At 42.7% G+C, this 27,189-nt stretch overlaps 1 protein-coding gene across 3 annotated transcripts; it reads right to left on the reverse strand.

Annotated features, from left to right (window-relative positions):
* Positions 1–24,825, reverse strand: ptger2a (prostaglandin E receptor 2a (subtype EP2)). Of its 3 annotated transcripts, XM_035752793.2 has the most exons (3): positions 24,235–24,823; positions 23,723–23,910; positions 1–4,427 (listed from the first exon to the last, which is right to left on the reverse strand). In XM_035752793.2, exons 1-3 carry the CDS (start codon positions 24,536–24,538, stop codon positions 4,245–4,247), a joined length of 675 nt encoding a protein of 224 aa, XP_035608686.1. In that variant the 5' UTR covers positions 24,539–24,823; the 3' UTR covers positions 1–4,244. The 3 variants fall into 3 exon arrangements, with proteins under 3 accessions (XP_035608686.1, XP_035608683.1, XP_035608684.1); XM_035752790.2 differs by having other exon boundaries at positions 23,723–24,820; XM_035752791.2 differs by lacking the exon at positions 1–4,427 and adding an exon at positions 21,955–22,219 and having other exon boundaries at positions 23,723–24,825.
* Positions 24,826–27,189: the final 2,364 nt, after the last annotated feature.

Raw genomic sequence — 27,189 nt, forward strand, 5'->3', positions numbered from 1 at the left:
TCATCTGTAGTGGTACCAGCTTTATTATGTCATGTTACAAAACCAAAACATCAATAATTTTATTGACACATTTAAAAAACAAAAATCGGCCATTGAGACACAAACCGTACTAGCTGCAAGCAACAAGGCAAAAAAGGACATACTTTGACTTTGTTTTCGAGCTGCCTTTCTTGAAATTATCATAGCCTGCATAAATAGGTACAAGGCCTGGAATATTTCACATTGGGTTTCCGTCAAGGCAACCACGTGTACATTCTAAATGTGCAGAACGTACTAGTCACCCGAACCCAAATGACACCAGACAGGTTGAACGAGGGGAATCAAATGATCACGTCCGGGACGATGGCAGCTCTTGGCGACGCGTGCCACATTGACAGACACCACATTGCAGTTGGTGATAAACACGTTTCTTTCCCTCTCCGATGAGTGACTGAATTCAAATTTGTTTACTATGATAACATAATCCTGTGGTTGAAATTTCACCCTCAAAACAACAGTTTGATGATTTTCTATCTATGTAGTTTCCACATCACAATATGTTGACAAATTACATTGAAAGAAGTTTGTGCCCAGTGTGTTATGTCCCAAATGGCACCCTATACCCTACCGTATATATATAAATAAAAGTGCAGTATGTCGAGAATAGGGTGCTATTTGGGATGCAGGCAAAGAGAGATATGTTCAGCAGATTGATGCATGCTGCTCTCTCTAAAATATTACGGGTTCCTTTTGAAATGTGAAATGACTTTGAACAGCAACTGTATCAATAACACATTTTCTTAAAACGGACAAGGTGAATCATCTTATCTGATAAAGGAAGCACAAAGACACACATTTGTTAAGCACTTCTGAATTGTGTATCTGCTGCAGGGCTAGTGGTGGGTTGCCATGGCTTCAGCCAATGATTACATACAGTGCCTTCAGAAAGTATTCACACCCCCTTTTTTGTGATTAAATTGAGATTTTGTGTCACTGATCTACACACGATACCCCATAAAGTTAAGTGAAATTTTGTTTGTAGAACATTTTGTAGATTAATAAAAAAACATGTAAAGCTGTAATGTCTTGGGTCAATAAGTATTCAACTCCTCTGTTATGGCAAGCCTAAGCTCAGGAGTAAAAATGTGCATAATAAATCACAAAAATTACATGTGTTCAATAGTGGTTAACATGATTTTTGAATGACTACCCCATCTCTGCACCCCACACAATCAATTATCTGTAAGGTCCCTGAATCGAGTACTGCATTTCAAACACAGATTCAACCACAAAGACCAGGGAGGTTTTTTAGTGCCTTGCAAAGAAGGGCACTAGTTGGTCAATGTGTATAAAAAGCTGAATATCCCTTTGAGCATGGTGAAGTTATTAATTAGGCTTTGAATGGTGTACCAATACACCCAGTCCCTACAAAGCATCCTTCCTAACTCAGTTGCCGGAGAGGAAAAAAACTGCTCAGGGATTTCACCATGAGGCCGATGGGTATTTTAAAAACAATTACAGAGTTTAATGGTTGTGATATGAGAAAAATGTGGCTGGATCAACAACATTGTAGTTACTCCACAATACTAACCTAAATTACAGAGTGGAAAGAATTAAGCCTGTACAGAATACAAATATTCCAAAACATGTGTCATGTTTGCAACAAGGCACTTAAGTAACAATGCAAAAATAAATTTACTTTTTATCCTGAATACAGGGCATTATGTTTGGGGCAAATCCAACACATCACTGAGTACCATGTTATGGGTATGCTTGTCAACGGAGAAAGGACTAGGGAGTTTTTTAGGATACAAATAAACGGAATACAGCTCAGCACAAGCTAAATTCTAGAGGAAAACCTGATTCAGTCTTATACACTGGGAGACTAATTCACCTTTCAGCAGGACAATAACCTAAAACACAAGACCAAGACAACATTGAATGTTCCTGAGTGGCCTAGTTACAGTTTTGACATAAATCAGCTTGAAAATCTATGGCAAGACTTGAAAATGTCTTTCTAGCAATGATCAACGAACTATTTGACACAGCTTGAATTAAAAAGATATAATAATAATGGGCAAATATTGTACAATCCAGGTGTGCAAAGTATTTTGTGTAGATCGTTGACCAAAAAGGACAATTGAAAACAAATAATTCTCACTTTGTAACAACAAAATGTAGAAAAAGTTAAGGGGTGTGAGTACTTTCTGAAGGCACTCTGGAAGAGGAGGTTTGTGCCTCTGGTCTCCCATTCCCCTTTGCAGGAGCTTGAGAATATAAATCCATTCAACATTCTCCCACCACGAGGCAGGGGACCTTAGGCCGCCTTACCATAACAGACCTTGGCTAAAACAGAAATTGAGCTTTTCTTATTGGAAAAGTTCAGCTAGTTCTTCAGTTTCGGTCCATTTATCTTTTGTTCTGTGCCTAATGAACACGACCCAGGACATGCAAATGACATGACTAATCGGCTTTATTAATCAATCCAGAGAATAAACCAAATTAATTACATTTGTAATCAAAATCGTATGCCTGTTCCCAGGGAGCTAGCTGCAATGTAATTAACTCCATATAATTATGATGTCATTATTATGTTTATTTCGTTAGTATTCGTGACTAGTGATCCAATTCAAGGCTCTGCATGTTGTTAATCTAATGTTGTCTCCCAAAGGCCACATGAGCATCTGATTTGCTTGTGCAAGTTCTATTGGTGGAGCTCGTCAGATCCCTCAGTTTGTTTTGATTATGGAAGAGTAATAACTTTTTAAAGGGGTGGTTAAGAGTCTAACTTTGTTAAAACACACATCTGGATGCCATCCCTGACGTGGGCCTATGACAGGAGGTGGGGTTCCAGAAAGGGTTGGGCGGATAAAGGCTGACGGATGGATGAGTCAGGCGCTTATTTACAGAAGTGTTAACACACGCATACACACAAATGCACAAACGTACACACACGCACTGGCGCACACACACGCGCTGGCACATTAATACACGTCTGTCAGTCTCAATCAGGATCTTCCGCAGTACTGATTAACGCGAATACATGAACAATAGGTATAATAGGTACATGGTAGGATTCCCTGTTAACATCATGTATTTTTGGTGCCATCTCTTTGACACTGACACACACACGTGCACACGGGAACGACAGATTTAGAACTGCACACTGAACATCATAAGCTCCTTGTCAGCTTCGAGTGCATTAATACATCAATGAGATCTGAACACACATCATAATAAATACTCAGGCTGTCATTTCATCACAAAGAAACCTCAAGAATACAGAGGGCACCTCATTTATCTTCTTACGATTCCAGCATAACATCACCACATACATTTTGCATGCAACCCAACTTCAAATAACCAACCAAGTTCATAGTGCCACTCAACCATGTGACAAAAGAAGGTGTCAAAAATAAATGTCATTCTCGAGCTCTTGCCCTTTGGCTTTTCGAGGTGAGCACCCAGTGGGAGGAAAGGTGAACAGATCATAGATGCAGGGAGCAGGGATAGTGTGTGTGAATCCAGCTTGCATCACATGGATGAAGTCTCTGAATGTTCTATTCATGATACGCAATTCCCCAAACCACAAGGATGTCATATGATAGTGGAAGGAACATCTCAATACAAAGAAACTTCCCTGGCAGTCCCGGGGTATGCTAAAAGGGCATGGCGCCAACAACGCAAGCCTCTGGAACATGATCAACTCATATAAAATACAGTCCTTATTTGATTTAGTCCCTTCAGTGTTGTGAATCCTATGTTGCTGTCCTTGTAGTGGTCTCTGGTTTGGGAGTCCATGCTGTAAGAACATATAACGTGTAGTGCTTTTAAGAACATGACCCGTAATGCAACCCCACTCTCCTTGGAGTTCGAGTCCAACTGTCTGTCTGCTGCTGGCCTCCGGAGTCTTCCAATTTGAGCCTCTCAGAGCTTGTTCTAAAACAAGAACGCTGCAGCCTACATTTGCAGGAATGTGTAGGTTGCTGCTCCGCTTGTCCAGCTGTTGTATCTCAACACCTCAACACCTCTCCCCCCGCCATAGAACCAGACCACTGGGCAGGCCGGGACATGTGGGCAGCAGCTCTATTCTGAGTGGCTACTCCCTTCAGAGGCTATTACAAGGCCCCAATCAGGTCCAATACATCAGCGGGTCAAACCATCTGCGTGGACATGGGGGGGTGGGTGAACTCAGAGGAAGCACTGGGATGGCACAGCTCCAGCTGGGCGGGCGTGTCCTTCCCCAGGGAAGACTTGAAGAAGGACTACCTGGAGCGCAGGAGGGGCACCTTGCACAACGCTCCCCAGAAGAAGCGGAGCACTGACGGGCTGAGAAAGATGAACACCCAGGGGTCCACGATGGAGTTGGTGGAGAGAAAGAGGAGGGCGATGAGGTCCGTCTTGTGGCTCTCTTTCCGCTGGCCCACGGAGTTTATGTACACACGGATCTAAGAGACAAGAGAGGAAGAAAAGACACTAAATAGCAAGTCCTAATGTCTTACCGCGGGATGTCTAAGTGCGGTATCCGTGCCTGAGGCTTGCTAAACGGGTAACACCAACACCTGCAGCACATACAGTTTTCCTCCACCCCTCCCCAGCGTGGGTACGAATCCCAGCCCCACTACTATTCTTCATTCTCCCTCTCTGTTGTTCCCCACTCATTTCATCCTATCCCTCTCTGAATAAAATGAAAATACCCCCAAAATAAAGTGTCACTGCTGTCAACATCAATTTTTTTATTTTATTTAACCTTCATTTAACCAGGTAGGCAAGTTCAGAACAAGTTCTCATTTACAATTGCGACCTGGCCAAGATAAAGCAAAGCAGTTCGACACATACAACGACACAGAGTTACACATGGAGTAAAACAAACATACAGTCAATGATACAGTAGAAACAAGTCTATATACAATGTGAGCAAATGAGTGAGATAAGGGAGGTAAAGGCAAAAAAAGGCCATGGTGGCAAAGTAAATACAATATAGCAAGTAAAACACTGCAATGGTAGATTTGCAGTGGAAGAATGTGCAAAGTAGAAATAAAAATAATGGGGTGCAAAGGAGCAAAACAAATAAATAAATAAAATAAATACTGTAGGGAAAGAGGTAGTTGTTTGGGCTAAATTATAGGTGGGCTATGTACAGGTGCAGTAATCTGTGAGCTGCTCTGACAGCTGGTGCTTAAAGCTAGTGAGGGAGGTAAGTGTTTCCAGTTTCAGAGATTTTTGTAGTTCGTTCCAGTCATTGGCAGCAGAGAACTGGAAGGAGAGGCGGCCAAAGAAAGAATTGGTTTTGGGGGTGACCAGAGAGATGTATCTGCTGGAGCGCGTGCTATACGTGGGTGATGCTATGGTGACCCGTGAGCTGAGATAAGGGGGGAATTTACCTAGCAGGGTCTTGTAGATGCCATGGAGCCAGTGGGTTTGGCGACGAGTATGAAGCGAGGTACAGCCAACGAGAGCATACAGGTCGCAATGGTGGGTAGTATATGGGGCTTTGGTGACAAAACAGATGGCACTGTGATAGACTGCATCCAATTTGTTGAGTAGGGTATTGGAAGCTATTTTGTAAATGACATCGCCGAAGTCGAGGATTGGTAGGATGGTCAGTTTTACAAGTGTATGCATGGGTGAAGGATAAAGGATGCTTTGTTGCGAAATAGGAAGCCAATTCTAGATTTAACTTTGGATTGGAGATGTTTGATGTGGGTCTGGAAGGAGAGTTTACAGTCTAACCAGACACCTAGGTATTTGTAGTTGTCCACTTATTCTAAGTCAGAGCCGTCCAGAGTAGTGATGTTGGACAGGCGGGCAGGTGCAGGCAGCGATCGGTTGAAGAGCATGCATTTAGTTTTACTTGTATTTAAGAGCAATTGGAGGCCACTGAAGGAGAGTTGTATGGCATTGATGCTTGCCTGGAGGGTTGTTAACACAGTGTCCAAAGAAGGGCCAGCAGTATACAGAATGGTGTTATCTGCGTAGAGGTGGATCAGAGACTCACCAGCAGCAAGAGCGACATCATTGATGTATACAGAGAAGAGAGTCTTTCCAAGAATTGAACCCTGTGGCACCCCCATAGAGACTGCCAGAGGTCCGGACAGCAGGCCCTCCGATTTGACACACTGAACTCTATCAGAGAAGTAGTTGGTGAACCAGGAGAGGCAATCATTTGAGAAACCAAACCAAACAATAACTGGCAAGGCTTAAAAGAGCATATTTTTTAAGCTCTCGCAAACATCCTGTTTATCTCATTGTCCCAAAAGTAAAGCAGACCAGAATGTACTCCTTGCTGGTACCTAACCAGCCAAACCACATTCCTTGTATCCTCTATGTTTGTTTTGAAACCCTCAAACACAGGATCGGCAATGGGTGAAGTTGGCAAGGGCCAACTTCATTTTAGGAGATCAGCTTCAATGTCAGATTTAGTGAAACAAAAGCTTCAGAAGAGGAAGCTAATTATGGAGTAACGCTCTCAAATAAACAAAAAAGGAAGGTTGTATAAAGTAATACATAAATAAATATATAAACACATTTTGGCAGGACCTCAGAGGATAGATAGCAGCATGGGAACCTTGGTTGTGTCCTCTCGAACACCACCCTTCATTTGCTCATAAAAAGTGATCCACTACAACACACTACTGGGCCCATGGCGTTGCAAGGGTCACAGCAATGATTGACTGTGAGTGAGAAAACGTACCAACACGACCACGTACTGACGGTATGTAACCCTATACTCAAGAGTACTGTATTTAGATGATTTAAGACGGCCTTAAACTTGAAAAATGGTTTATTTTCCTAAAATAGCCTCACATTTGTATATATTAATTGGACCAAAGAAGATGGAAATATGCAATCCTACCTATGGAGAACATTCAAATAATATAATAATATGGATCTTTACTGTAACTGTGCCCTAAATTAAAATGCCAATATGTAACTTTTTGGGAGACTCGACCGAATTCACATAGTAATGTAAGTTATAGATTCGTCATTCTACTTGAAAGCAGAGTATAAGAATAATGATGATCCATGCTTCTTTGAAAACATACTGTAAATACTGAATAACAATATAAATGCAACATGCAAGCATTTCTGTGATTTTACTAAGTTTCCATTCATATAAGGAAATCAGTGAATTTAAGTAAAATCATTAGGCCCTAATCTATGGATTTCATAGGACCATCCATTTGGAAGCCAGGTCCACACACTGGGGAGCAAGGCCCAGCCAATCAGAATGTATTTTTCCCCGCAAAAGGGCTTTATTACAGACAGAAAGAATAAGTTTCATCAGCTGTCTGGGTGGCTGGTCTCAGATGAACCCGTAGGTGAAGAAGCTAGATGTGAGGGCCCTCGGAGTGTGGTGTCAGGAAAATAACTTCACACTCAACGTCAACTAAACAAAGGAGATGATCGTGGACTTCAGGAAACAGCAGAGGGAGCACCCCCCTATCCACATCGATGGGACAGTAGTGGAGAGGGTAGTAAGTTAAGTTCCTTGACGTACACATCACGGTCAAACTGAATTGGTCCACCAACACAGACAGCGTGGTGAAGAAGGCGCAACAGCGCCTCTTCAACCTCAGGAGGCTGAAGAGATTTGCCTTGGCACCTAAAACATTCACAAACTTTTACAGATGCACAATTGAGAGCATCCTGTCAGGCTGTATCACCGCCTGGTATGGCAACTGCACTGCCCGCAACCGCAGGGCTCTCCACAACGCATCACCGGGGGCAAATTACCTGCCATCCAGTACACCTACAGCACCCGATGTCACATGAGGGCCAAAAAGATCATCAAGGACAACAACCACCCGAGCCACTGCCTGTTCACCCCACTATCATCCAGAAGGCGAGGTCAGTACAGGTGCATCAAAGCTGGGACCGAGAGACTGAAAAACAGCTTCTATTTCAAGGCCATCCGACTGTTAAATAGCCATCACTAGGTGGCTTCCACCCGGTTACGTAACCCTGCACCTGAGCAGCTGCTGCCCTATATACATAAACTTGAAATAACTGGCCACTTTAATAATGGGACACTAGTCACTTTAATAATGTTTACATATTTTTGCTTTACTCATCTCATATGTATGTACTGTATTCTACTGTATTTTAGTCTATGCCACTCCGACATTGCTCATCCTAATATTTATATATTCCTTAATTCCATTATTTTACTTTTAAGTTTGTGTGTATTGCTGTGATTTGTTATATATTACTGTACTGTTGGAGCTACAAAGACAAGCATTCTGCTAAACACGCAATAACATCTGCTAAACATGTGTATGTGACCAATAACATTTCTTTGATCTGCTGCTGTGGTTGTGTGCATCCCTAACTTGGGGAAAGTAAGCAGTTAGATATCTGGATGCAGAACCATAAATGTGAGGGACCGGCTCGGTCTTATGTAGGAAAATTTGAATTTGTGTTTTTTTTTTACATTGGATAAAAGTAGAGACTCAGAGCTACAAAATGGTATATCATACACTGCATTTGAGGAACAATGGTAAAGTAATTCTGCTTTGAAAGTTGACAAACTTGTAAATACCAACTTTTGAGAGAATAGTCTTTGAATGTTTGGTACCTACTGTAGAACTCTCCTTTATCTACACCCATTCAGCATTGTTCACGCCCTCTTAAGCCAGCCCCACCCATCTTTTTAAGGATTCACATGAGGTACTAAACAGTGAGTGGTGTAGTAAAGATTAAGACCAAATGTGGTAAAAGTAGTAGCCTACAATAAGGAAAAATTCCATGTAAACAGGAAGTGTCCAGATAAAAAATATTTTATAAATATTAGATGACACTTACCCAGACACACTTGTCTAAACTGATGGGTCGACAGCTTTTACCCCCAAGCCATCAGACTCCTGAACAGGTAATCAAATGGCTACCCAGACTATTTGCACTGTGTGCCCCCCCAACCCTTTTTTACGCTGCTGCTACTCTCAGTTGATCATATATGCATTGTCACTTGAACTCTAATAATAATAATAATATACATTCATGTACATACTACCTCAATTGCCCGGACCAACCAGTGCTCCCGCTCATTGGCTAACCGGGCCATCTGAATTGTGTCCCGCCACCCACCACCCGCCAACCCCTCTTTTACGCTACTGCTACTCTCTGTTCATCATATATGCATAGTCACTTTAACCATATCTACAGTTGTGGCCAAAAGTTTTGAGAATGACACAAATATACATTTTCACAAAGTTTGCTGCTTCAGGGTCTTTAGATATTTTTGTCAGATGTTACTATGGAATACTGAAGTATAATTACAAGCATTTCATAAGTGTCAAAGGCTTTTATTGACAATTACATGAAGTTTATGCGAAGAGACAATATTTGCAGTGTTGAACCTTCTTTTTCAAGACCTCTGCAATCCACCCTGGCATGCTGTCAATTAACTTCTGGGCCACATCCGGACTGATGGCAGCCCATTCTTGCATAATCAATGCTTGGAGTTTGTCAGAATTTGTTGGTTTTTGTTTGTCCACCCGCCTCTTGAGGATTGACCACAAATTCTCAATGGGATAAAGGTCTGGGGAGTTTCCTGGCCATGGACCCAAAATATTGAAGTTTTGTTCCCCAAGCCACTTAGTTATTACTTTTGACTTATGGCAAGGTGCTCCATCATACTGGAAAAGGCATTCTTCATCACCAAACTGTTTCTGGATGTTTGGGAGAAGTTGCTCTTGGAGAATGTGTTAGTATCATTCTTTATTCATGGCTGTGTTCTTAGGCAACATTGTGAGTGAGCCCACTTCCTTGGCTGAGAAGCAACCCCACACATGAATGGTCTCAGGAGGCCTTTAGCTTTACAGGACTGATGGTAGCGCTCACCTTGTCTTCTTCAGACAAGCTTTTTCCCGGACGCCCGAAACAATCAGAAAGGGGATTCATCAGAGAAAATGACTTTACCCCAGTCCTCAGCAGTCCAAACCCTGTACCTTTTGCAGAATATCAGTCTGTTCCTGATGTTTCTCCTGGAGAGAAGTGGCTTCTTTGCTGCCCTTCTTGACACCAGGCCATACTCCAAAAGTCTTCGCCTCACTGTGCGTGCAGATGCACTCACACCTGCCTGCTGCCATTCCTGAGCAAGCTCTGTACTGGTGGTGCCCCGATCCCACAGCTGAATCAACTTTAGGAGACGGTCCTGGTGCTTGCTGGACTTTCTTGGGAGCCCTGAAGCCTTCTTCACAAGAATTGAACCGCTCTCCTTGAAGTTCTTGATGATCCGATAAATGGTTGATTTAGGTGCAATCTTACTGACAGCAACATCCTTGCCTGTGAAGCCCTTTTTGTGCAAAGCAATGATGACGGCACGTGTTTCCTTGCAGGTAACCATGGTTGACAGAGAAATAACAATGATTCCAAGCACCACCCTCCTTTTGAAGCTTCCAGTCTGTTATTGAAACTCAATCAGCATGACAGAGTGATCTCCAGCCTTGTCCTCATCAACACTCACACCTGTGTTAACGAGAGAATCACTGACATGATGTCAGCTGGTCCTTTTGTGGCAGGGCTGAAATGCAGTGGAAATATTTTTGGGGGGGATTCAGTTAATTTGCATGGCAAAGAGGGACTTTGCAATTAATTGCAATTCATCTGATCACTCTTCATAACATTCTGGAGTATATGCAAATTGCCATCATACAAACGGAGGCAGCAGACTTTGTGAAAATTAATATTTGTGTCACTTTTGGCCATGACTGTACATTTATTTTCTATTTTTTTATTTTACCTTTATTTATACAGTTTTTTTCTCATTGAGATAATATCTCTTTTCCAAGAGAGACCTGGTCCAATAGCAGCAGAGGGAACAGTGTTTCAGACAAAACAACTTACATACACTAACACAACATTAAACAAAACTATAAACACACATACAGTACCACAAATATTTTACATTAAAAACACAAACATCTAGAATAAAAACAGCTGGCCTCAAAAGAATTACACTCTTCTATGACATATACATAGATCAAGTGTTTAAACTCCACCAACAAAACTAGATCAACACATTTTAAAATGTTCAGGAGAGAATTCTGGGACCAAGGTGCTAAGTAACTAAAACTATTTCTACCATGACCTGTTCTAATTTTTGGTACTGTTAGAAGCAAATCAGAATGGGACCAAATTGATATTTATTTACTGACCTGACTAAAAAAGAACAGAGATAAACTGGCATTTTACCCAATATGGCCTTATAAATCAGTGTATACCAGTGTTTAAGCCTACGTAAGGTCAATGACGACCAGTCAACAGCGCTGTAGAGATCACAATGATGTGTTAGGCGTTTCTGATTTGAAATTAACCTGAGGGCTGCATGATACACTGAATCAAGTGCTCTCAGGGTAGTGGCTGAGGCCTGCATATATATAACATCACTAAAATAAAAAAACGACAGTAATGTACATCGTGCCAGCTCCTTCCTCAAAAGACAAACAAGCCTTATGCTGGTAATAAAATATTGTTTTCAGCTGGAGCTTCATTATCAACTGCACAGTGAAGGTCAGCTTATCATCAACCCACAAACCCAAATATTTGTACACTTTAACTTGCTCTATAGTATGTCCAGCCAATGTAGCAATGACATGATTTGTAACATGCCTGGCATTTGAAAATACCATGCATTTTGTTTTACCCAAATTTAGAATCAGCTTTAAATCATACAGATTCTGTTGAATGATGTAAAATGCTCTTTGCGCATTTTCAAAAGCTAAAGATAAACTACGACCACTTGAATAAAGAACCGTATCACCTGCATAAAAATTAGCATCCGCTGTTTCAATAAGAACCCCAATGTTGTTGATATACAAAATGAACAACAGTGGGCCCAAAATAGAACCTTGCGGAACACCTGAGCACACCTCTATGGACTCAGATTTACAACCATCCGCCATTACACATTGTGTACGATTTGATAGGTAATTTATAAACCACAACATTTTAACCTTTGCACTAACACAGCATAGTCCACGGTTTCAAAAGCCTTTGACAAATCAATAAAAACAGACACACAATGTAACTTCTTATCAAGAGCACAGTGGATGTCATTTAAAACCTCCAATGTTGCTGAAAAAGTGCTGTGTCCAGACCTAAAACCTGATTGCAATTCCATTTAAGATGTTGTTTTCTTGGAAGTAGGTCTTGTGTACATACTACCTCAATCAGCCCGACTAACCTGTGTCTGTATGTAGCCTCGCTACTTTTATAGCCTAGCTACTGTATATAGCCTTGCTACTGATATTTTTCACTGTCTTTTTAATGTTTTTTTTCTATACTTACCTATTGTTCACCTAATACCTTTTTTGCACTATTGGTTAGAGCCTGTAAGTAAGCATTTCACTTTAAGGTCTACACCTGTTGTATTCGGCGCACGTGACAAATAAACTGATTTGATTTGAAAGAAATGCTATAACCCCCAGCCACATATTGCCAAGTGGATGGGTCTCTACAACAGTACAGCCAAATTCTCCCCTTCAGAAGCTTAGATAAGCCCCCAAACCAGGATGTACCAGTGTAGTAAACATGGCATTGAATGAGGGCAGTGGCTAGAACTCTCATGGAGTCCTTATCAAGCAGCTTGGACTTTCTAGCCAATAACTTAGTCCTGGCTTTAACTATCCATAGCACTTTAGTGGCCATGCTCACACCTCCCAAGCTTCCATCAAGATCTTGCTACCATGGAAATGAAAATAATCACCCTGATTAACTCTTTAGTAATTTCCCAGTGTACCTATTTGCTTATGGTCTTGCCTACACCTAGTGACTTGTTTTTTAAATTATATGAGCAAGCAAAAAATATTCCATTTGATTTGGAACGGCATTTCAGACAAAATTAAACGGGCCTATTTATATAACAAATATGAATTCAGAGGGCAGAAATGATTAAATATTAAAGCAGTAGACCTCTCACTAGTCTTCAGTCATACAAAAGTTATACTTAAACCCAAACTGGTTATCTAGCAGATGAGTAAAAATGTCTCACCCCATATTCAAGAATGGCCCTTTTCCCTTTAATCAGATTACAATCTCTCACTTTCGGTTATTTGAAAATTAAAATCCAAAATATCGCTATTAAAACATGCCATAAAAGTTGGTTGCAATTTCAGTTTAATCCACCAGAAAAGACAGAACAAATATTACAAGAAATGTTATGGTTAAACTCAAATATACTAATTGATTCAAAAAACAATGTCATAATAAATAAATAAAATTATAATCTTTGTAAATGTTATCATAAAAAGGACTGGTGGAGTAGTCACACATGCAGCTCACAAAAATATATGGAAATGTCTGCTCTACTCAAAATTACAACCAACTAATTGCAGCATTGCCGCCAAAATGGAAGAGCCAAGTGGAAGAGGGAGAAAATAAGGAACTTGTCTGTTGGCCTTACTTTAAGACCAAAATTAGTTCAAGAAAATTGTGATAATTTAAAAAAAAAGTATACCAGTTTAATTTAAGGACAAAAATATTAACAGCGACACCACAGAGCTACACCACAGAGATAGTTCAAACCCCCGAGCTGACAAGGTACAAATCTGTCGTTCTGCCCCTGAACAGGCAGTTAACCCACTGTTCCTATAAAAAATAAAATAAAAATATGATGTACTAATTCCATGGCCCACGGTTTATCAACCGATACACAAAACAATGCTGGATTCAAAACTTAAGAGTTTTTCAATTTAAATTATTTACAAAATTATTGCAACCAATAGAATATTATATATATGGGGGATACAACCATCCCAGCTCTGCAGATTTTGCTGCGAAGTGACAGAATCATTAGATCATTTGTTTTGGTACTGTCCATATGTAGCTTGTTTTTGGTCGTAGGTTCAGGAATGGCTGAAGAATTGCAACATTTACCTGGAGCTAAATAGCACTGCTGGCTGATTTAAAAAGTCATAGTCAATCAATCAATAATATGATAATATTCTCAGCAAAATTATTCTTTAATGTACAATATGTAGAATCTATGAGAATAGAAAGGTTTAATACTTTTGTGAAGCATCACAGCACAGTTGACAAATATATGGCAAAAAGAAATCAAAACTGGACGGTCTTCAGAGATATATGAAAGGGGTTGAGGGTAGCTGAAGGATGGGACTAAAAACAAACAAAAAGGTAACTATTGTAAAATATTCTGTGTCTGGAAAATGTATATATAAGCTGGAAGTAGAAGCCTAAGTGTTGTTGTCCATTATTTTACTCCAAATAGCAGAGGTGTGGTAGGGTTAGGGGAAAATAATAAAGGAAAATGTATTTAAAAATATATTTTATATATTTACAAAATAAATATATGGGGGATTGGAAATGATGCAAACAATTACATTAATGGAAGCCACAATCTACAAAATAATAATAACGAATAAAAATGTAAAGTATAACAAGCGGTAGATATGTTTTATGTGCAAGATTTCTATTTCTAAGTTTTGTTTTTGTGTATTTTACTGTCGGTTTTGTACACCAGCTTCAAACAGCTTGTCACGACTTCCGCCAAAGTTGGTGCCTCTCCTTATTCGGGCGGCGTTCGGCGGTCGACGTCACCGGCTTTCTAGCCTCCACCGATCAACATTTCTTTTTCCATTTGTTTTGTCTTGATTGTACACACCTGGTTCCCATTACATTTGAATTATTTCCCTATTTAACCCTCTGGAGCCATCATGGTTTTGTGCGTGTTTATTGTTGTCAGTTGCCTCGTTTATGTGATTCTGGATTTTTGTTCTCCTTGTTGGAAGATTATTTTTGAGTAAAGTTACTATTATTACTCATCTCTGTGTCCTGCGCCTGACTCCGCCTTACCCACATCACCTAGACTCTGACACAGCTGAAATAATAATATTTTTGGTTATGGAAAATACACTAGATGGTACAAAGATTCTCGACACTATACTCGCTTATTTTGCCACATAAACTGAAATTAGGCAAACTATTAGAGTTTTAGCAACCAGGAAATGGTGGAGCAATTTCTGCATAGTGCAACTTTAAAACATACAGAGTTTATTGATAAGTTAATCAAACAAGAGTGAGGGTAGGCTGAGGCCAGAGCAACAATGACACTATCTAAATATCTATTCCACATGCTAAATGGCACAGAGCCGAAGATGTATTTGCAGGAGCGAAACAAGATTTGGTCTGGTACAAATTTCCAACAGTCTGTCTGTCGCTAGATACCTTAGAACAGATGCTATTTTCTGAAATAAAGTAAAATAAAGTACAAATGCAATCAATATCCCTATCAAGTAATTCCACAATAATGATTGGAAAATGTGACCATCTCACAGGTTATTACTCTCAGTATTAGTGAGACACATTCCTCGACCGGGCACACACACACACACACACAAACACACACAGTCCCTGCTCTATATGTGGCTAAGCTATGTGCACTATTTGGCTTTCCCAGTGTGACACACAAAGTGCTGACCCCAGTAAAAGTGGGCCAATTTCCTGAAACAACCATAATTACTCCAATATCCTGTGGGTGGAACTAGCAGTGTGAACAACCTCGAGGAGAGTAAAAAACACACCGCAGCCAGGCCTTACTTCTGTGTCTGCACGGTGCACAGGACCTTAGGTACTCACAAAGTGCAATGGGGCCAAGCTCATCCATATGAGTTATTGACACTACTAAGTGTGAGAGGGTTGATTAGTGCTCTCAATACATTCATATTCCAGTAAGCATTAGGCAAATATAGTAATGGCTTTATAAGTACCTCCAGATGTTGATTCTCTACTATTCTTTCCTTGTGTCCTTTCTCTATGGCTCCTCAGAACGTATTGGAGAAGACATGGTTCCTCCTTTCTGACTTTCTCCTCCAATGCATTTTTGAGAAGGAAGCGATGAGATAGGACTTGAGGAATCGAGCAAAAGACAACTGAAGAAATAGCCTACATGTCATTTTGGTATTCCCTCCAACCAAGGTGCAATTTTGTTTCCCAAGAGTCAGGGGGTCAGGGAACAGCACCTTATCCCCAGGGCTTAATCTACTAAACACAAATACTTCAGAGAGCTACTTCAAATTCTCCACTAATTATGCTCTGTCTGAACCCTACATACCCTGGAACTTGAGAAAACGCTGGCGGGATTGTTTCATGCGGTTTCTTGTTGTTTAGTTAGTGAGCACTCTGGGTGGATGTTGATGAGACAAGCAGATAGCTGTATTCTCAGTAGGTGTCCAATCGCAACAGTGAAACTAAGTTTAATTATTCATCATATCATCTGTGACTGAGGGCACAGAGGCAGGATGCGGTTTCATTAACAGCAGACCGACCTAGAGTATAGGCTTGAATCCCACAGGGGGGTCTGACTGTGTCTGCATTGCCTTAGATAGAGTCTAGTGCACTATACTGCCTATAAGACTACCTCTGAGAGATAAGAACGATTTACCAAGACGTGGGAAATACGCTTAAAACTATAGGATCCTCATTTATCACCTTTTAAGAGTCAGAGTTTTCGAACACAATGGAATGTTTGAAATTGAACAAATCATGTTATTTATGTACTTCCAAGATGGCGTAGCAGTCGGACGTGTGTTTTGTCTTGTCCCGTCCTGTCTAGTGTAAATATAGTTTCTCGTTTTTTTTTCTGTATATATTTCGTACATATTTTAATCTCACTTTCCAACTAGAGCTGAATATACTCTCCTGCAACCCGCATCACCCAATGTGGTACGGATCTGCTTTTTCTATACTTTACTTTAGAACCGGAACCCCCATCAGAAGCTAGCCAGCTAACTAGCTACTAGCTAGTACTCAGTTAGCCACTGCTAGCGGTCTTCAAAGCTAATTAGGACACCAGCGCGACATCAACCCAGAGCATATCAGACTGCTTTTTCTCTACCACATCTCCGGATTCCTACCGCAAGCTCTGAACCTTTACACCGGATCATCGCAACTAGCTAGCTGCAATCCGAGTGGCTACTCCTGGCTAACGTCTCTGTCCCAAAGCAAGCACCAGTTAGCCTTGAGCTAGCCTCGAGCTAAGCCCATCTCCCGACTAGCCGAAGAGGTCCAACAATACCTCTTTTGCCAATTGGCCTGGACCCTTTACTGCCGACACGGAGCCCCGCCGATCCATCACGACTGGTCCGCCGACATAATCGTCCGAGGTGGTTTCAACAGGCTTTTTCGTTGCGACATCGCCAAAGATCCATCTGCTGGCCAAGGCCCGCGAGCTTTCTGAATCGCTGTGTCTCCAGCTCACCTAGCGTACTAGAGCACCTGTAGCATACTCGTGGGCTACAATTACCCGGTCCCACGACCGGTCTGTCGATGTCACCGCATGAAGAGGAATAAACAGACTCACCCCATCGCGACGTCCCCCAAAGGTTAACTCTCTAGCCCTCGCTATCTCCCTGCTTGCTAATTCGGCCTGCTAAGGGCTAGCTTGTCTAGCCCGGGCCTACGAACTGTTAGCTTGTTAGCACAGGCCTGCTAACCATCTGAATCACCGCATCCCAAACACTCTGAACCCATTTACTTTCTATCTCCTTTTGATTTTTAATTTGTTTATACCTTCCGGAAACCTGCCTCACCCACTGTGATACGGAATCGCTATTACTTTTAATTTTATTTCAAGAACCTCCAGACGCTAACCAGCTAACTAGCTACAAGCTATTTAGTCATTGTTAGTTTTTTTAAACCTGGATAACACTCGCCAGCCCAGCTTCCCTGCCCATCCACCGCTGCCCCCTGGACACTGATCTCTTGGCTACATAGCTGACGCACGCTGGACTGTCCATTAATCACGGTACTCCATTCTGCTTGTTTGTTTATCTGTCGGCCCAGTTGCCTAGTCAACGCCATTTTACCTGCTGTTTGTTGTGCTAGCTGATTAGCCTCGCCTACTGTTTTTAGCTAGCTTTCCCAATTCAACACCTGTGATTACTGTATGCCTCGCTGTACGTCTCTCTCAAATGTCAATATGCCTTGTATACTGTTGTTCAGGTTAGTTATCATTGTTTTAGTTCACAATGGAGCCCCTAGATCCACTCTGCATACCCCTGTTACCTCCTTTGTCCCACCTCCCACACATGCGGTGACCTCACCCATTACAACCAGCATGTCCAGAGATACAACCTCTCTCATCATCACCCAGTGCCTGGGCTTACCTCCGCTGTACCCGCACCCCACCATACCCCTGTCTGCGCATTATGCCCTGAATATATTCTACCATGCCCAGAAACCTGCTCCTCTTATCCTCTGCCCCCAACGCTCTAGGCGACCAGTTTTGATAGCCTTTAGCCGCACCCTCATACTACTCCTTCTCTGTTCCGCGGGTGATGTGGAGGTAAACCCAGGCCCTGCATGTCCCCAGGTACCCTCATTTGTTGACTTCTGTGATCGTTTGTTTTACTCACTGCTTTTACTAAGTTTGTTTTACTCACTGCTTTAGCATACTCTGCTAACCCTGATGTCCTTGCCGTGTCTGAATCCTGGCTCAGGAAGGCCACCAAAAATTCAGAGATTTCCATACCCAACTATAACATCTTCCGTCAAGATAGAACTGCCAAAGGGGGTGGAGTCGCAGTCTACTGCAGAGATAGCCTGCAAAGTAATGTCATACTTTCCAGGTCCATACCCAAACAGTTTGAACTACTAATTTTGAAAATTACTCTCTCCAGAAACAAGTCTCTCACTGTTGCCGCCTGCTACTGACCACCCTCAGCTCCCAGCTGTGCCCTGGACACCATTTGTGAATTGATCGCCCCCCATCTAGCTTCAGAGTTTGTTCTGTTAGGTGACCTAAACTGGGATATGCTTAACACCCCGGCAGTCCTACAATCTAAGCCAGATGCCCTCAATCTAACTCAAATCATCAAGGAACCCACCAGGTACAACCCTAACTCTGTAAACAAGGGCACCCTCATAGACGTCATCCTGACCAACTGGCCCTCCAAATATACCTCCGCTGTCTTCAACCAGGATCTCAGCGATCACTGCCTCATTGCCTGTATCCGCCACGGAGCCGCAGTCAAACGACCACCCCTCATCACTGTCAAACGCTCCCTAAAACACTTCTGTGAGCAGGCCTTTCTAATCGACCTGGCCCGGGTATCCTGGAAGGACATTGACCTCATCCCGTCAGTTGAGGATGCATGGTCATTCTTTAAAAGTAACTTCCTCACCATTTTAGATAAGCATGCTCCGTTCAAAAAATGCAGAACCAAGAACAGATACAGCCCTTGGTTCACTCCAGACCTGACTGCCCTCGACCAGCACAAAAACATCCTGTGGCGGACTGCAATAGCATCGAATAGCCCCCGTGATATGCAACTGTTCAGGGAAGTCAGGAACCAATACACGCAGTCAGTCAGGAAAGCTAAGGGCAGCTTCTTCAGGCAGAAGTTTGCATCCTGTAGCTCCAACTCCAAAAAGTTCTGGGACACTGTGAAGTCCATGGAGAACAAGAGCACCTCCTCCCAGCTGCCCACTGCACTGAGGCTAGGAAACACGGTCTCCACCGATAAATCCATGATTATCGAAAACTTCAATAAGCACTTCTCAACGGCTGGCCATGCCTTCCGCCTGGCTACTCCAACCTCGGCCAACAGCTCCGCCCCCCCCCCCGTAGCTCCTCACCCAAGCCTCTCCAGGTTCTCCTTTACCCAAATCCAGATAGCAGATGTTCTGAAAGAGCTGCAAAACCTGGACCCGTATCAGCTGGGCTTGACAATCTGGACCCGCTATTTCTGAAACTATCTGCCGCCATTGTCGCAACCCCTATTACCAGCCTGTTCAACCTCTCTTTCATATCGTCTGAGATCCCCAAGGATTGGAAAGCTGCCGCAGTCATCCCCCTCTTCAAAGGGGGAGACACCCTGGACCCAAACTGTTATAGACCTATATCCATCCTGCCCTGCCTATCTAAGGTCTTCGAAAGCCAAGTCAACAAACAGGTCACTGACCATCTCGAATCCCACCGTACCTTCTCCGCTGTGCAATCTGGTTTCCGAGCCGGTCACGGGTGCACCTCAGCCACACTCAAGGTACTAAACGATATCATAACCGCCATCAATAAAAGACAGTACTGTGCAGCCGTCTTCATCGACCTCGCCAAGGCTTTCGACTCTGTCAATCACCATATTCTTATCGGCAGACTCAACAGCCTCGGTTTTTCGGATGACTGCCTTGCCTGGTTCACCAATTACTTTGCAGACAGAGTTCAGTGTGTCAAATCGGAGGGCATGCTGTCCGGTCCTCTGGCAGTCTCTATGGGGGTGCCACAGGGTTCAATTCTCGGGCCGACTCTTTTCTCTGTATATATCAATGATGTTGCTCTTGCTGCGGGCGATTCCCTGATCCACCTCTACGCAGACGACACCATTCTATATACTTTCGGCCCGTCATTGGACACTGTGCTATCTAACCTCCAAACGAGCTTCAATGCCATACAGCACTCCTTCCGTGGCCCCCAACTGCTCTTAAACGCGAGTAAAACCAAATGCATGCTTTTCAACCGATCGCTGCCTGCACCCGCATGCCCGACTAGCATCACCACCCTGGATGGTTCCGACCTTGAATATGTGGACATCTATAAGTACCTAGGTGTCTGGCTAGACTGCAAACTCTCCTTCCAGACTCACATCAAACATCTCCAATCGAAAATCAAATCAAGAGTCGGCTTTCTATTCCGCAACAAAGCCTCCTTCACTCACGCTGCCAAGCTTACCCTAGTAAAACTGACTATCCTACCGATCCTCGACTTTGGCGATGTCATCTACAAAATGGCTTCCAACACTCTACTCAGCAAACTGGATGCAGTCTATCACAGTGCCATCCGTTTTGTCACTAAAGCACCTTATACCACCCACCACTGCGACTTGTATGCTCTAGTCGGCTGGCCCTCACTACATATTCGTCGCCAGACCCACTGGCTCCAGGTCATCTACAAGTCCATGCTAGGTAAAGCTCCGCCTTATCTCAGTTCACTGGTCACGATGGCAACACCCATCCGTAGCACGCGCTCCAGCAGGTGTATCTCACTGATCATCCCTAAAGCCAACACCTCATTTGGCCACCTTTCGTTCCAGTACTCTGCTGCCTGTGACTGGAACGAATTGCAAAAAAAATCGCTGAAGTTGGAGACTTTTATCTCCCTCACCAACTTCAAACATCAGCTATCCGAGCAGCTAACCGATCGCTGCAGCTGTACATAGTCTATAGGTAAATAGCCCACCCATTTTCACCTACCTCATTCCCATACTGTTTTATACTGTTTTTTTAAATTTATTTACTTTTCTGCTCTTTTGCACACCAATATCTCTACCTGTACATGACCATCTAATCATTTATCACTCCAGTGTTAATCTGCAAAATTGTATTATTCGCCTACCTCCTCATGCCTTTTGCACACATTGTATATAGACTGCCCATTTTTTTTCTACTGTGTTATTGACTTGTTAATTGTTTACTCCATGTGTAACTCTGTGTTGTCTGTTCACACTGCTATGCTTTATCTTGGCCAGGTCGCAGTTGCAAATGAGAACTTGTTCTCAACTAGCCTACCTGGTTAAATAAAGGTGAAATAAAAAATATTTATTTTTATTTTTATAACCTATACAAGTTATGTGGTTAACAACCAGACTCTTACAGTATGTGGGGTCCTGTGTTTGGCACGATAAGCAAGGCCGATGTTCCGCTTTCACGATTGATTTACAGGCGGCGTCATGGGACATCCATGCGTTTGTGCGTAGGGCTGTTGTTGCTTTTCTCCATCGGGGCAGACACCTTGTCAATTTAGCAGGAGATCATTCTTCTGTAACAAGCACATGTTTCATGCCATCTACCTATTGGTGACCTTAAATCTATCAATGGATCTTACGGAGCGGGGGTGGTTGAGAGGGAAACTGAATTGGTCCCACTGTTGGGGACCTGGACCGCCACTGTGCGATGCGACCCTTGTTGATAATAGGATATGTAGAAGGGCGAGCCGGTCAAGGATCGATTCAGACAAGGTGGTAAAATTGTACGACAAGCGACAGTTTATTCAGAGTGAAGATATCTGGTACACGTAAATACGGCTCTCCCGTTCGCTTGCACAGAACAGCAGGAAAAGAGGCCGTTAAGAATCAGTACAGCCCTAATATACGGCACAGAAAGTAGGTTGATTCTGGAAGATCGGATCTTTGGATTGGTTCAGCTGGGGTGTAGTCTGTAGTCTTCCGCCATTGGCTCAGTTGTCTGTCCGTCATCGTAGAATCCTCTTCGGGCACACAGTGTTCGACTAAAAGGGAGATTGTGTGTAATGTGGGAGCTATCCTGTAGGGGACCCCACAGGCTTTACTGTGAGTTGTAGCCATGTATTTAGCAGTAGGCTGGTCACTTGCATAAGAAATAGCAATTCTTTACACCCTTATGAAGCTCCAATTGTGAGAAAGCTGACCTGACAGATAATGCATTATGATACAGTTATAATGCATTGACTTTTCGTTATGTATGACCCCCTTATAGCCTTATAACGAGACATCATAAATGTCAATGCACTCTAAATGATTATACCTGTCAGAGTTAAATGACCAAAGTTGACTTTTGTAATGACCAGTTTTGGTTTTTGGGGGTGAATTTTTCTGTGTGAAATGTCACTGGTTGGTTGGCATTTGGTTTCCTGCCTACATGACACATACAGTGATCTAAAAATAGGTACCACTCTGTTTCCTATTGTTGTCTACTTCCTTTCGCTTCTGAGTGTCTTTCATAAAATATAGTAATATTAACACAAACTCCATGTAGTAAGTGTTGAAGTACATAATGTGTTTATATCATAGCATAACTGGCACACTATCCCCAGGGAACACTAGTCTAATCTGACATATATCAAGAGCCAGGAGGATTCAATCACCACTTTATTGAACCAGAGGCAATTAGGACTAATGTAACTCCATGAATGGTGATATATGGGACACTGGGATTGCTGTGTCTTTACAGGACTCAATCTGCTAATCACAACAAATCACAGCTGACCGAGACAAGTGTCCACCCCTGACATACCATTGCACATGGATTCACAAAATCCCATCTAAAATCTTAGGTTAATGTACATTGATCCTCAGAATATACCATGAACAGGGCATTGAGGCAATACCTCAGTCAATGACAGGCGGGTTTTTAGGAGCAGGAGAAATATATGGGCACGATTTGACATTCTAGTTGTGGTTAACCTTTAATGCTTCATCTTCGGTTGCAAAATGCTTTGAGATATATAAGACATATGTGAATGTCTTTATTGAAATGCAATGCCCTCTTTATTGCCTAACGGTACTGAATAAGAACATGTGTTACTCATTTTTGTCACTCTTTGTTTATACATGCACATTTTCATGCTGACTGTATTAGACAGGCATCCTAATATTTTTGGATGTCAAACTGTTTGGATGTTGGCTTTGCCTTTTACTTTCAGTAGACAATATGCCAAGGTATAATGCATGGCGAGGCGGGCTATTAGCTTGTCTAACTATTATCATAATAATGATCATGATTAAATAACAGTCATTTTGAGTACGTTAAAGATTTCATAGAGAGACATAGCCTACCATATGAACCTCACATGTAGCCTGCCACTGTTATAACAAGTAATATAGCATCAGAGCTGTCTGCAGACAAGTAAATTGTTATTACCTATCAAGTGAGAAATATAGCTTGACTCGATTACGCAAAATATGTGCCAGACTATCAAAGGGACACTTGGGAGGCGAACAGTACAACATTTAGAATAGTTTTAAAAACTTACCACCAGAGGAAGGGAGCAAATCATGAATATCACCGTCATGAACACCAGTACGATGAGATGCTCGACCTCTTCGGACATGGAGAGGACTCTCCGGTCCTTCTTACTCCGAGTTGTCACGGATCCCCCGTTTAGTTTGCGCCTCCGGTACATCAAAACCAGGTGATAAACGACAAAGGCGTTACAAGCCGCTACAGAAAGGACTAAAATGAGCATAACAGTTGCGTACAGGACTGGGTAAACACGGTCTTCGGGCATTAACGGATTCATGTCAATGAAGCACCACGTCCCCGGGCAATACTGCACGTAGTCCCCGAAACCCAAAAATGGCATGATGCAAAACACCGCGCAAACTAAATAGATGAAAGGAATGGTGATGTATCCACAACGTTTAGTGATGTGCCGCCCGTAGAAGTAGGGGTAGCCAATTGAGAGGCATCGCTCGAGCGCCATGGCGAAGAGGAGAAATAAAGTGGCCAAGCTGAAAAAAGTCATACAGAATCCAAAATACTCACACATTGCAGGAGGTTCAGTGTTAAACATAGCAATAATGGTGGTGTTTAAGGAATAGGCAGCCAGAACGAAAGGGCTGACCAGACAGGTTCCCATCAGGTCCGTGACGACCAGCGTGGTGACCAGAACGTGAAAGAGCGACAGTCGCTGCCGGCTCTGGTACTTCCTGCGGCGGATCTCCAAAAGGATCAAAGCGGCCAAGTTCCCTATCACTCCGGCGGAGAACATGATCGCGCTGATGCGCGGGTTCCCCTTGTCAATGTGCAGATTGCTGTGGCATGGGTCATTCTCTGTGTCATTTGCCATAGGAAGAGTTTTGCCTCCGTCAAATACTTCAGTCCTGCTCTATCTGGGTGATATTCCAAAACGATTAGCTGTTCCGCAGAATTAGATTTAAGTGCTTTAGTTTCAGCACTTTAAAAGGCTGCGGTGTCTGGGAGCTTGTGATAAGACAGGTTGAGAGAGGAGGGCACCTATTGTGATGGCGCCACAAGCGTCTTCTATCCACCTTTTCTTCACACGAATTACAACTCATCAGTGAAGTATAGTGAGCTAAAGGTTTCTATATCGTGGAGCTCCGCCCCATATGGGAGCTCTCCTCCTAGTGGTTTACCCAGCTGCCTAGGCAGCAAATAGCCTGAGAGAAAATTATGCACACACCTGCAGCCAATAGCCTCCCATTATCTTCAGCAACAGGACTGGTCTGAGGAACCAGAGAAGCGAGAAGTCTCAGGAATAACCCGGCATCCTGGTCTCGACTTAGTCCTTCAATGATCACGCATTTTCCACACCCAAAAGCTATTTTAAGAGCTCAGTATCGCTGCCCCACTATGGCGGCTACGGACGACTTACAGTTGAAGTCTGAAGTTTACATAAACCTTAGCCAAATACATTTAAACTCAGTTTTTCACAATTCCTGACATTAAATCCGAGTAAAAATGACTTGTCTCAGGTCAGTTAGGATCACCACTTTATTTTAAGAATGTGAAATGCCAGAATAATAGAGAGAATTATTTATTTCAGCTTTTATTTCTTTCATCACATTCATTCATGATGCCATCTATGTTGTGAAGTGCACCAGTCCCTCCTGCAGCAAAGTACCCTCACAACATGATGCTGCCACCCCCGTGCTTCACAGTTGAGATGGTGTTCTTCGGCTTGCAAGCCTCCCCCTTTTTCCTCCAAACATAACGATGGTCATGATGGCCAAACAGTTCTATTTTTGTTTCATCTGACCAGAGGATTCTTCTCCAATTAGTATGATATTTTGTCTCCATGTGCAGTTGCAAATTTGGCTTTTTTATGGGTGTTTTGGAGCAGTGGCTTCTTCCTTGCTGAGCGGCCTTTCAGGTTATGTCGATATAGGACTCGTTTTACTGTGGATAAAAAAAAATAAAAAAAAATTTTTTTTTTTAAATGCCATTTAGCAGACGCTTTTATCCAAAGCGACTTACAGTCATGTGTGCATACATTCTACGTATGGGTGGTCCCGGGGTTTTTCCAGAGAAAACCCAGACACTTCCCAACATCCTCTTCTATAAAGATACTTTTGTTCCTGTTTCCTCCAGCATCTTCACAAGGTCCTTTGCTGTTGTTCAGGGATTGATTTGCACTTTTCGCACCAAAGTACATTAATCTCTAGGAGACAGAACGTGTCTCCTTCCTGAGCGGAGTGAATGCTGTGTGGTCCCATGGTGTTTATACTTGCGTACTATTGTTTTTACAGATGAACGTGGTACCTTCAGGCGTTTGGAAATTTCTCCCTAGGATGAACCAGGCTTGTAGACGTCTACAACAACAAAATTCTGAGGTCTTGGCTGATTTCTTTAGATTTTTCCATCAAGCAAAGAGGCACTGAGTTTGAAGGTAGGGCTTGAAATACATCCACAGGTACAACTCCAATTGACTCAAATGATGTCAATTGGCCTATCAGAAGCTTCTAATGCAATGACATAATTTTCTGGAATTTTCCAAGCTGTTTGAAGGCACAGTCAATTTAGTGTATGTAAACTTCTGACCCACTGTAATTGTTATACAGTGAATTATAAGTGAAATAATCTGTCTGTAAATAATTGTTGGAAAAATTACTTGTGTCATGCACAAAGTAGATGTCCTAACTGACTTGCCAAAACTATAGTTTCTTATCAAGACATTTGTGGAGTATTTGAAGTTTTAATGACTCCAACCTAAGTGTATGTAAACTTCCGACTGCAACTTTATGTTTCTTGTGCCTAGGTTCATAGCACGGTAGGGGCGGCCTCGCAGATCCCCCGGAATGCCCTAGCTGCGCCCTCCTTTCTTTAAAGGAGAGGAAGCAGAGGTAGGGTAGATCTCACTCTAGAGGATGCCATGTCTGTGTTCGCCACATGTTCTGAGGCGTCATATGACAACGGCATCTCAAGAGAAGAAGAGGATGTTGGGAAGTGTCTGGGTTTTTCTCTGGAAAAACCCACCCCACCGACCGTGGCTGAAATGACCTCCCTACCCAGGGAGAGCGAGGGAATTTCACATCCTTGGGCGAAGAAGAGACGAGCTCTGAGTTTTCAGCAGCCCCCTCCTACGCAACGGCCTCTCTGCGCTCTGATTTCCATGGTTGAGCCAACATGTTGTCTGTCTAATAAAGAATGGATTCCAATTGACTTTGTCTCAAGACAACCTCTTTTCCATGACAAACCAGAGACCGTTCAGGTTCCCTTTCTCTCTCTCACTCTCACCACTCTGAGTGTAGCACAGCCCACCTTGCGTGTGTAGCTGAGCACACGCATAGACCGGTTTGAGTAAGGTTAAAAATAAGGTGGCAGAGTGAACATGAGCCCCCGAGCTACACCTTATAAAAACCTCACACCACAGTATCCTAGGAGTAATGTGGTTCAGGTTGTACATAGCAGATTGTTAACGCAATCGCTGTTTGGGGACGGCGCTCTGACTCAGGCTGGCACCTCAGTCAGTGCAGCTCA

This window comes from Oncorhynchus keta, chromosome 35 (genome assembly GCF_023373465.1).
Source record: "Oncorhynchus keta strain PuntledgeMale-10-30-2019 chromosome 35, Oket_V2, whole genome shotgun sequence".
Lineage (NCBI taxonomy): Eukaryota > Metazoa > Chordata > Actinopteri > Salmoniformes > Salmonidae > Oncorhynchus > Oncorhynchus keta.

What these genes read in the sequence shown, in the direction of transcription:
- ptger2a (XM_035752790.2), bottom strand. Translation starts at nt 24,538, where the DNA reads ATGGCAAATGACACAGAGAATGACCCATGCCACAGCAATCTGCACATT. An exon ending in TTTGCTCCCTTCCTCTGGTG is followed by an intron (nt 4,428 to 23,722) that starts GTAAGTTTTTAA and finishes CTTGTCTCTTAG; the next exon opens with ATCCGTGTGTACATAAACTC.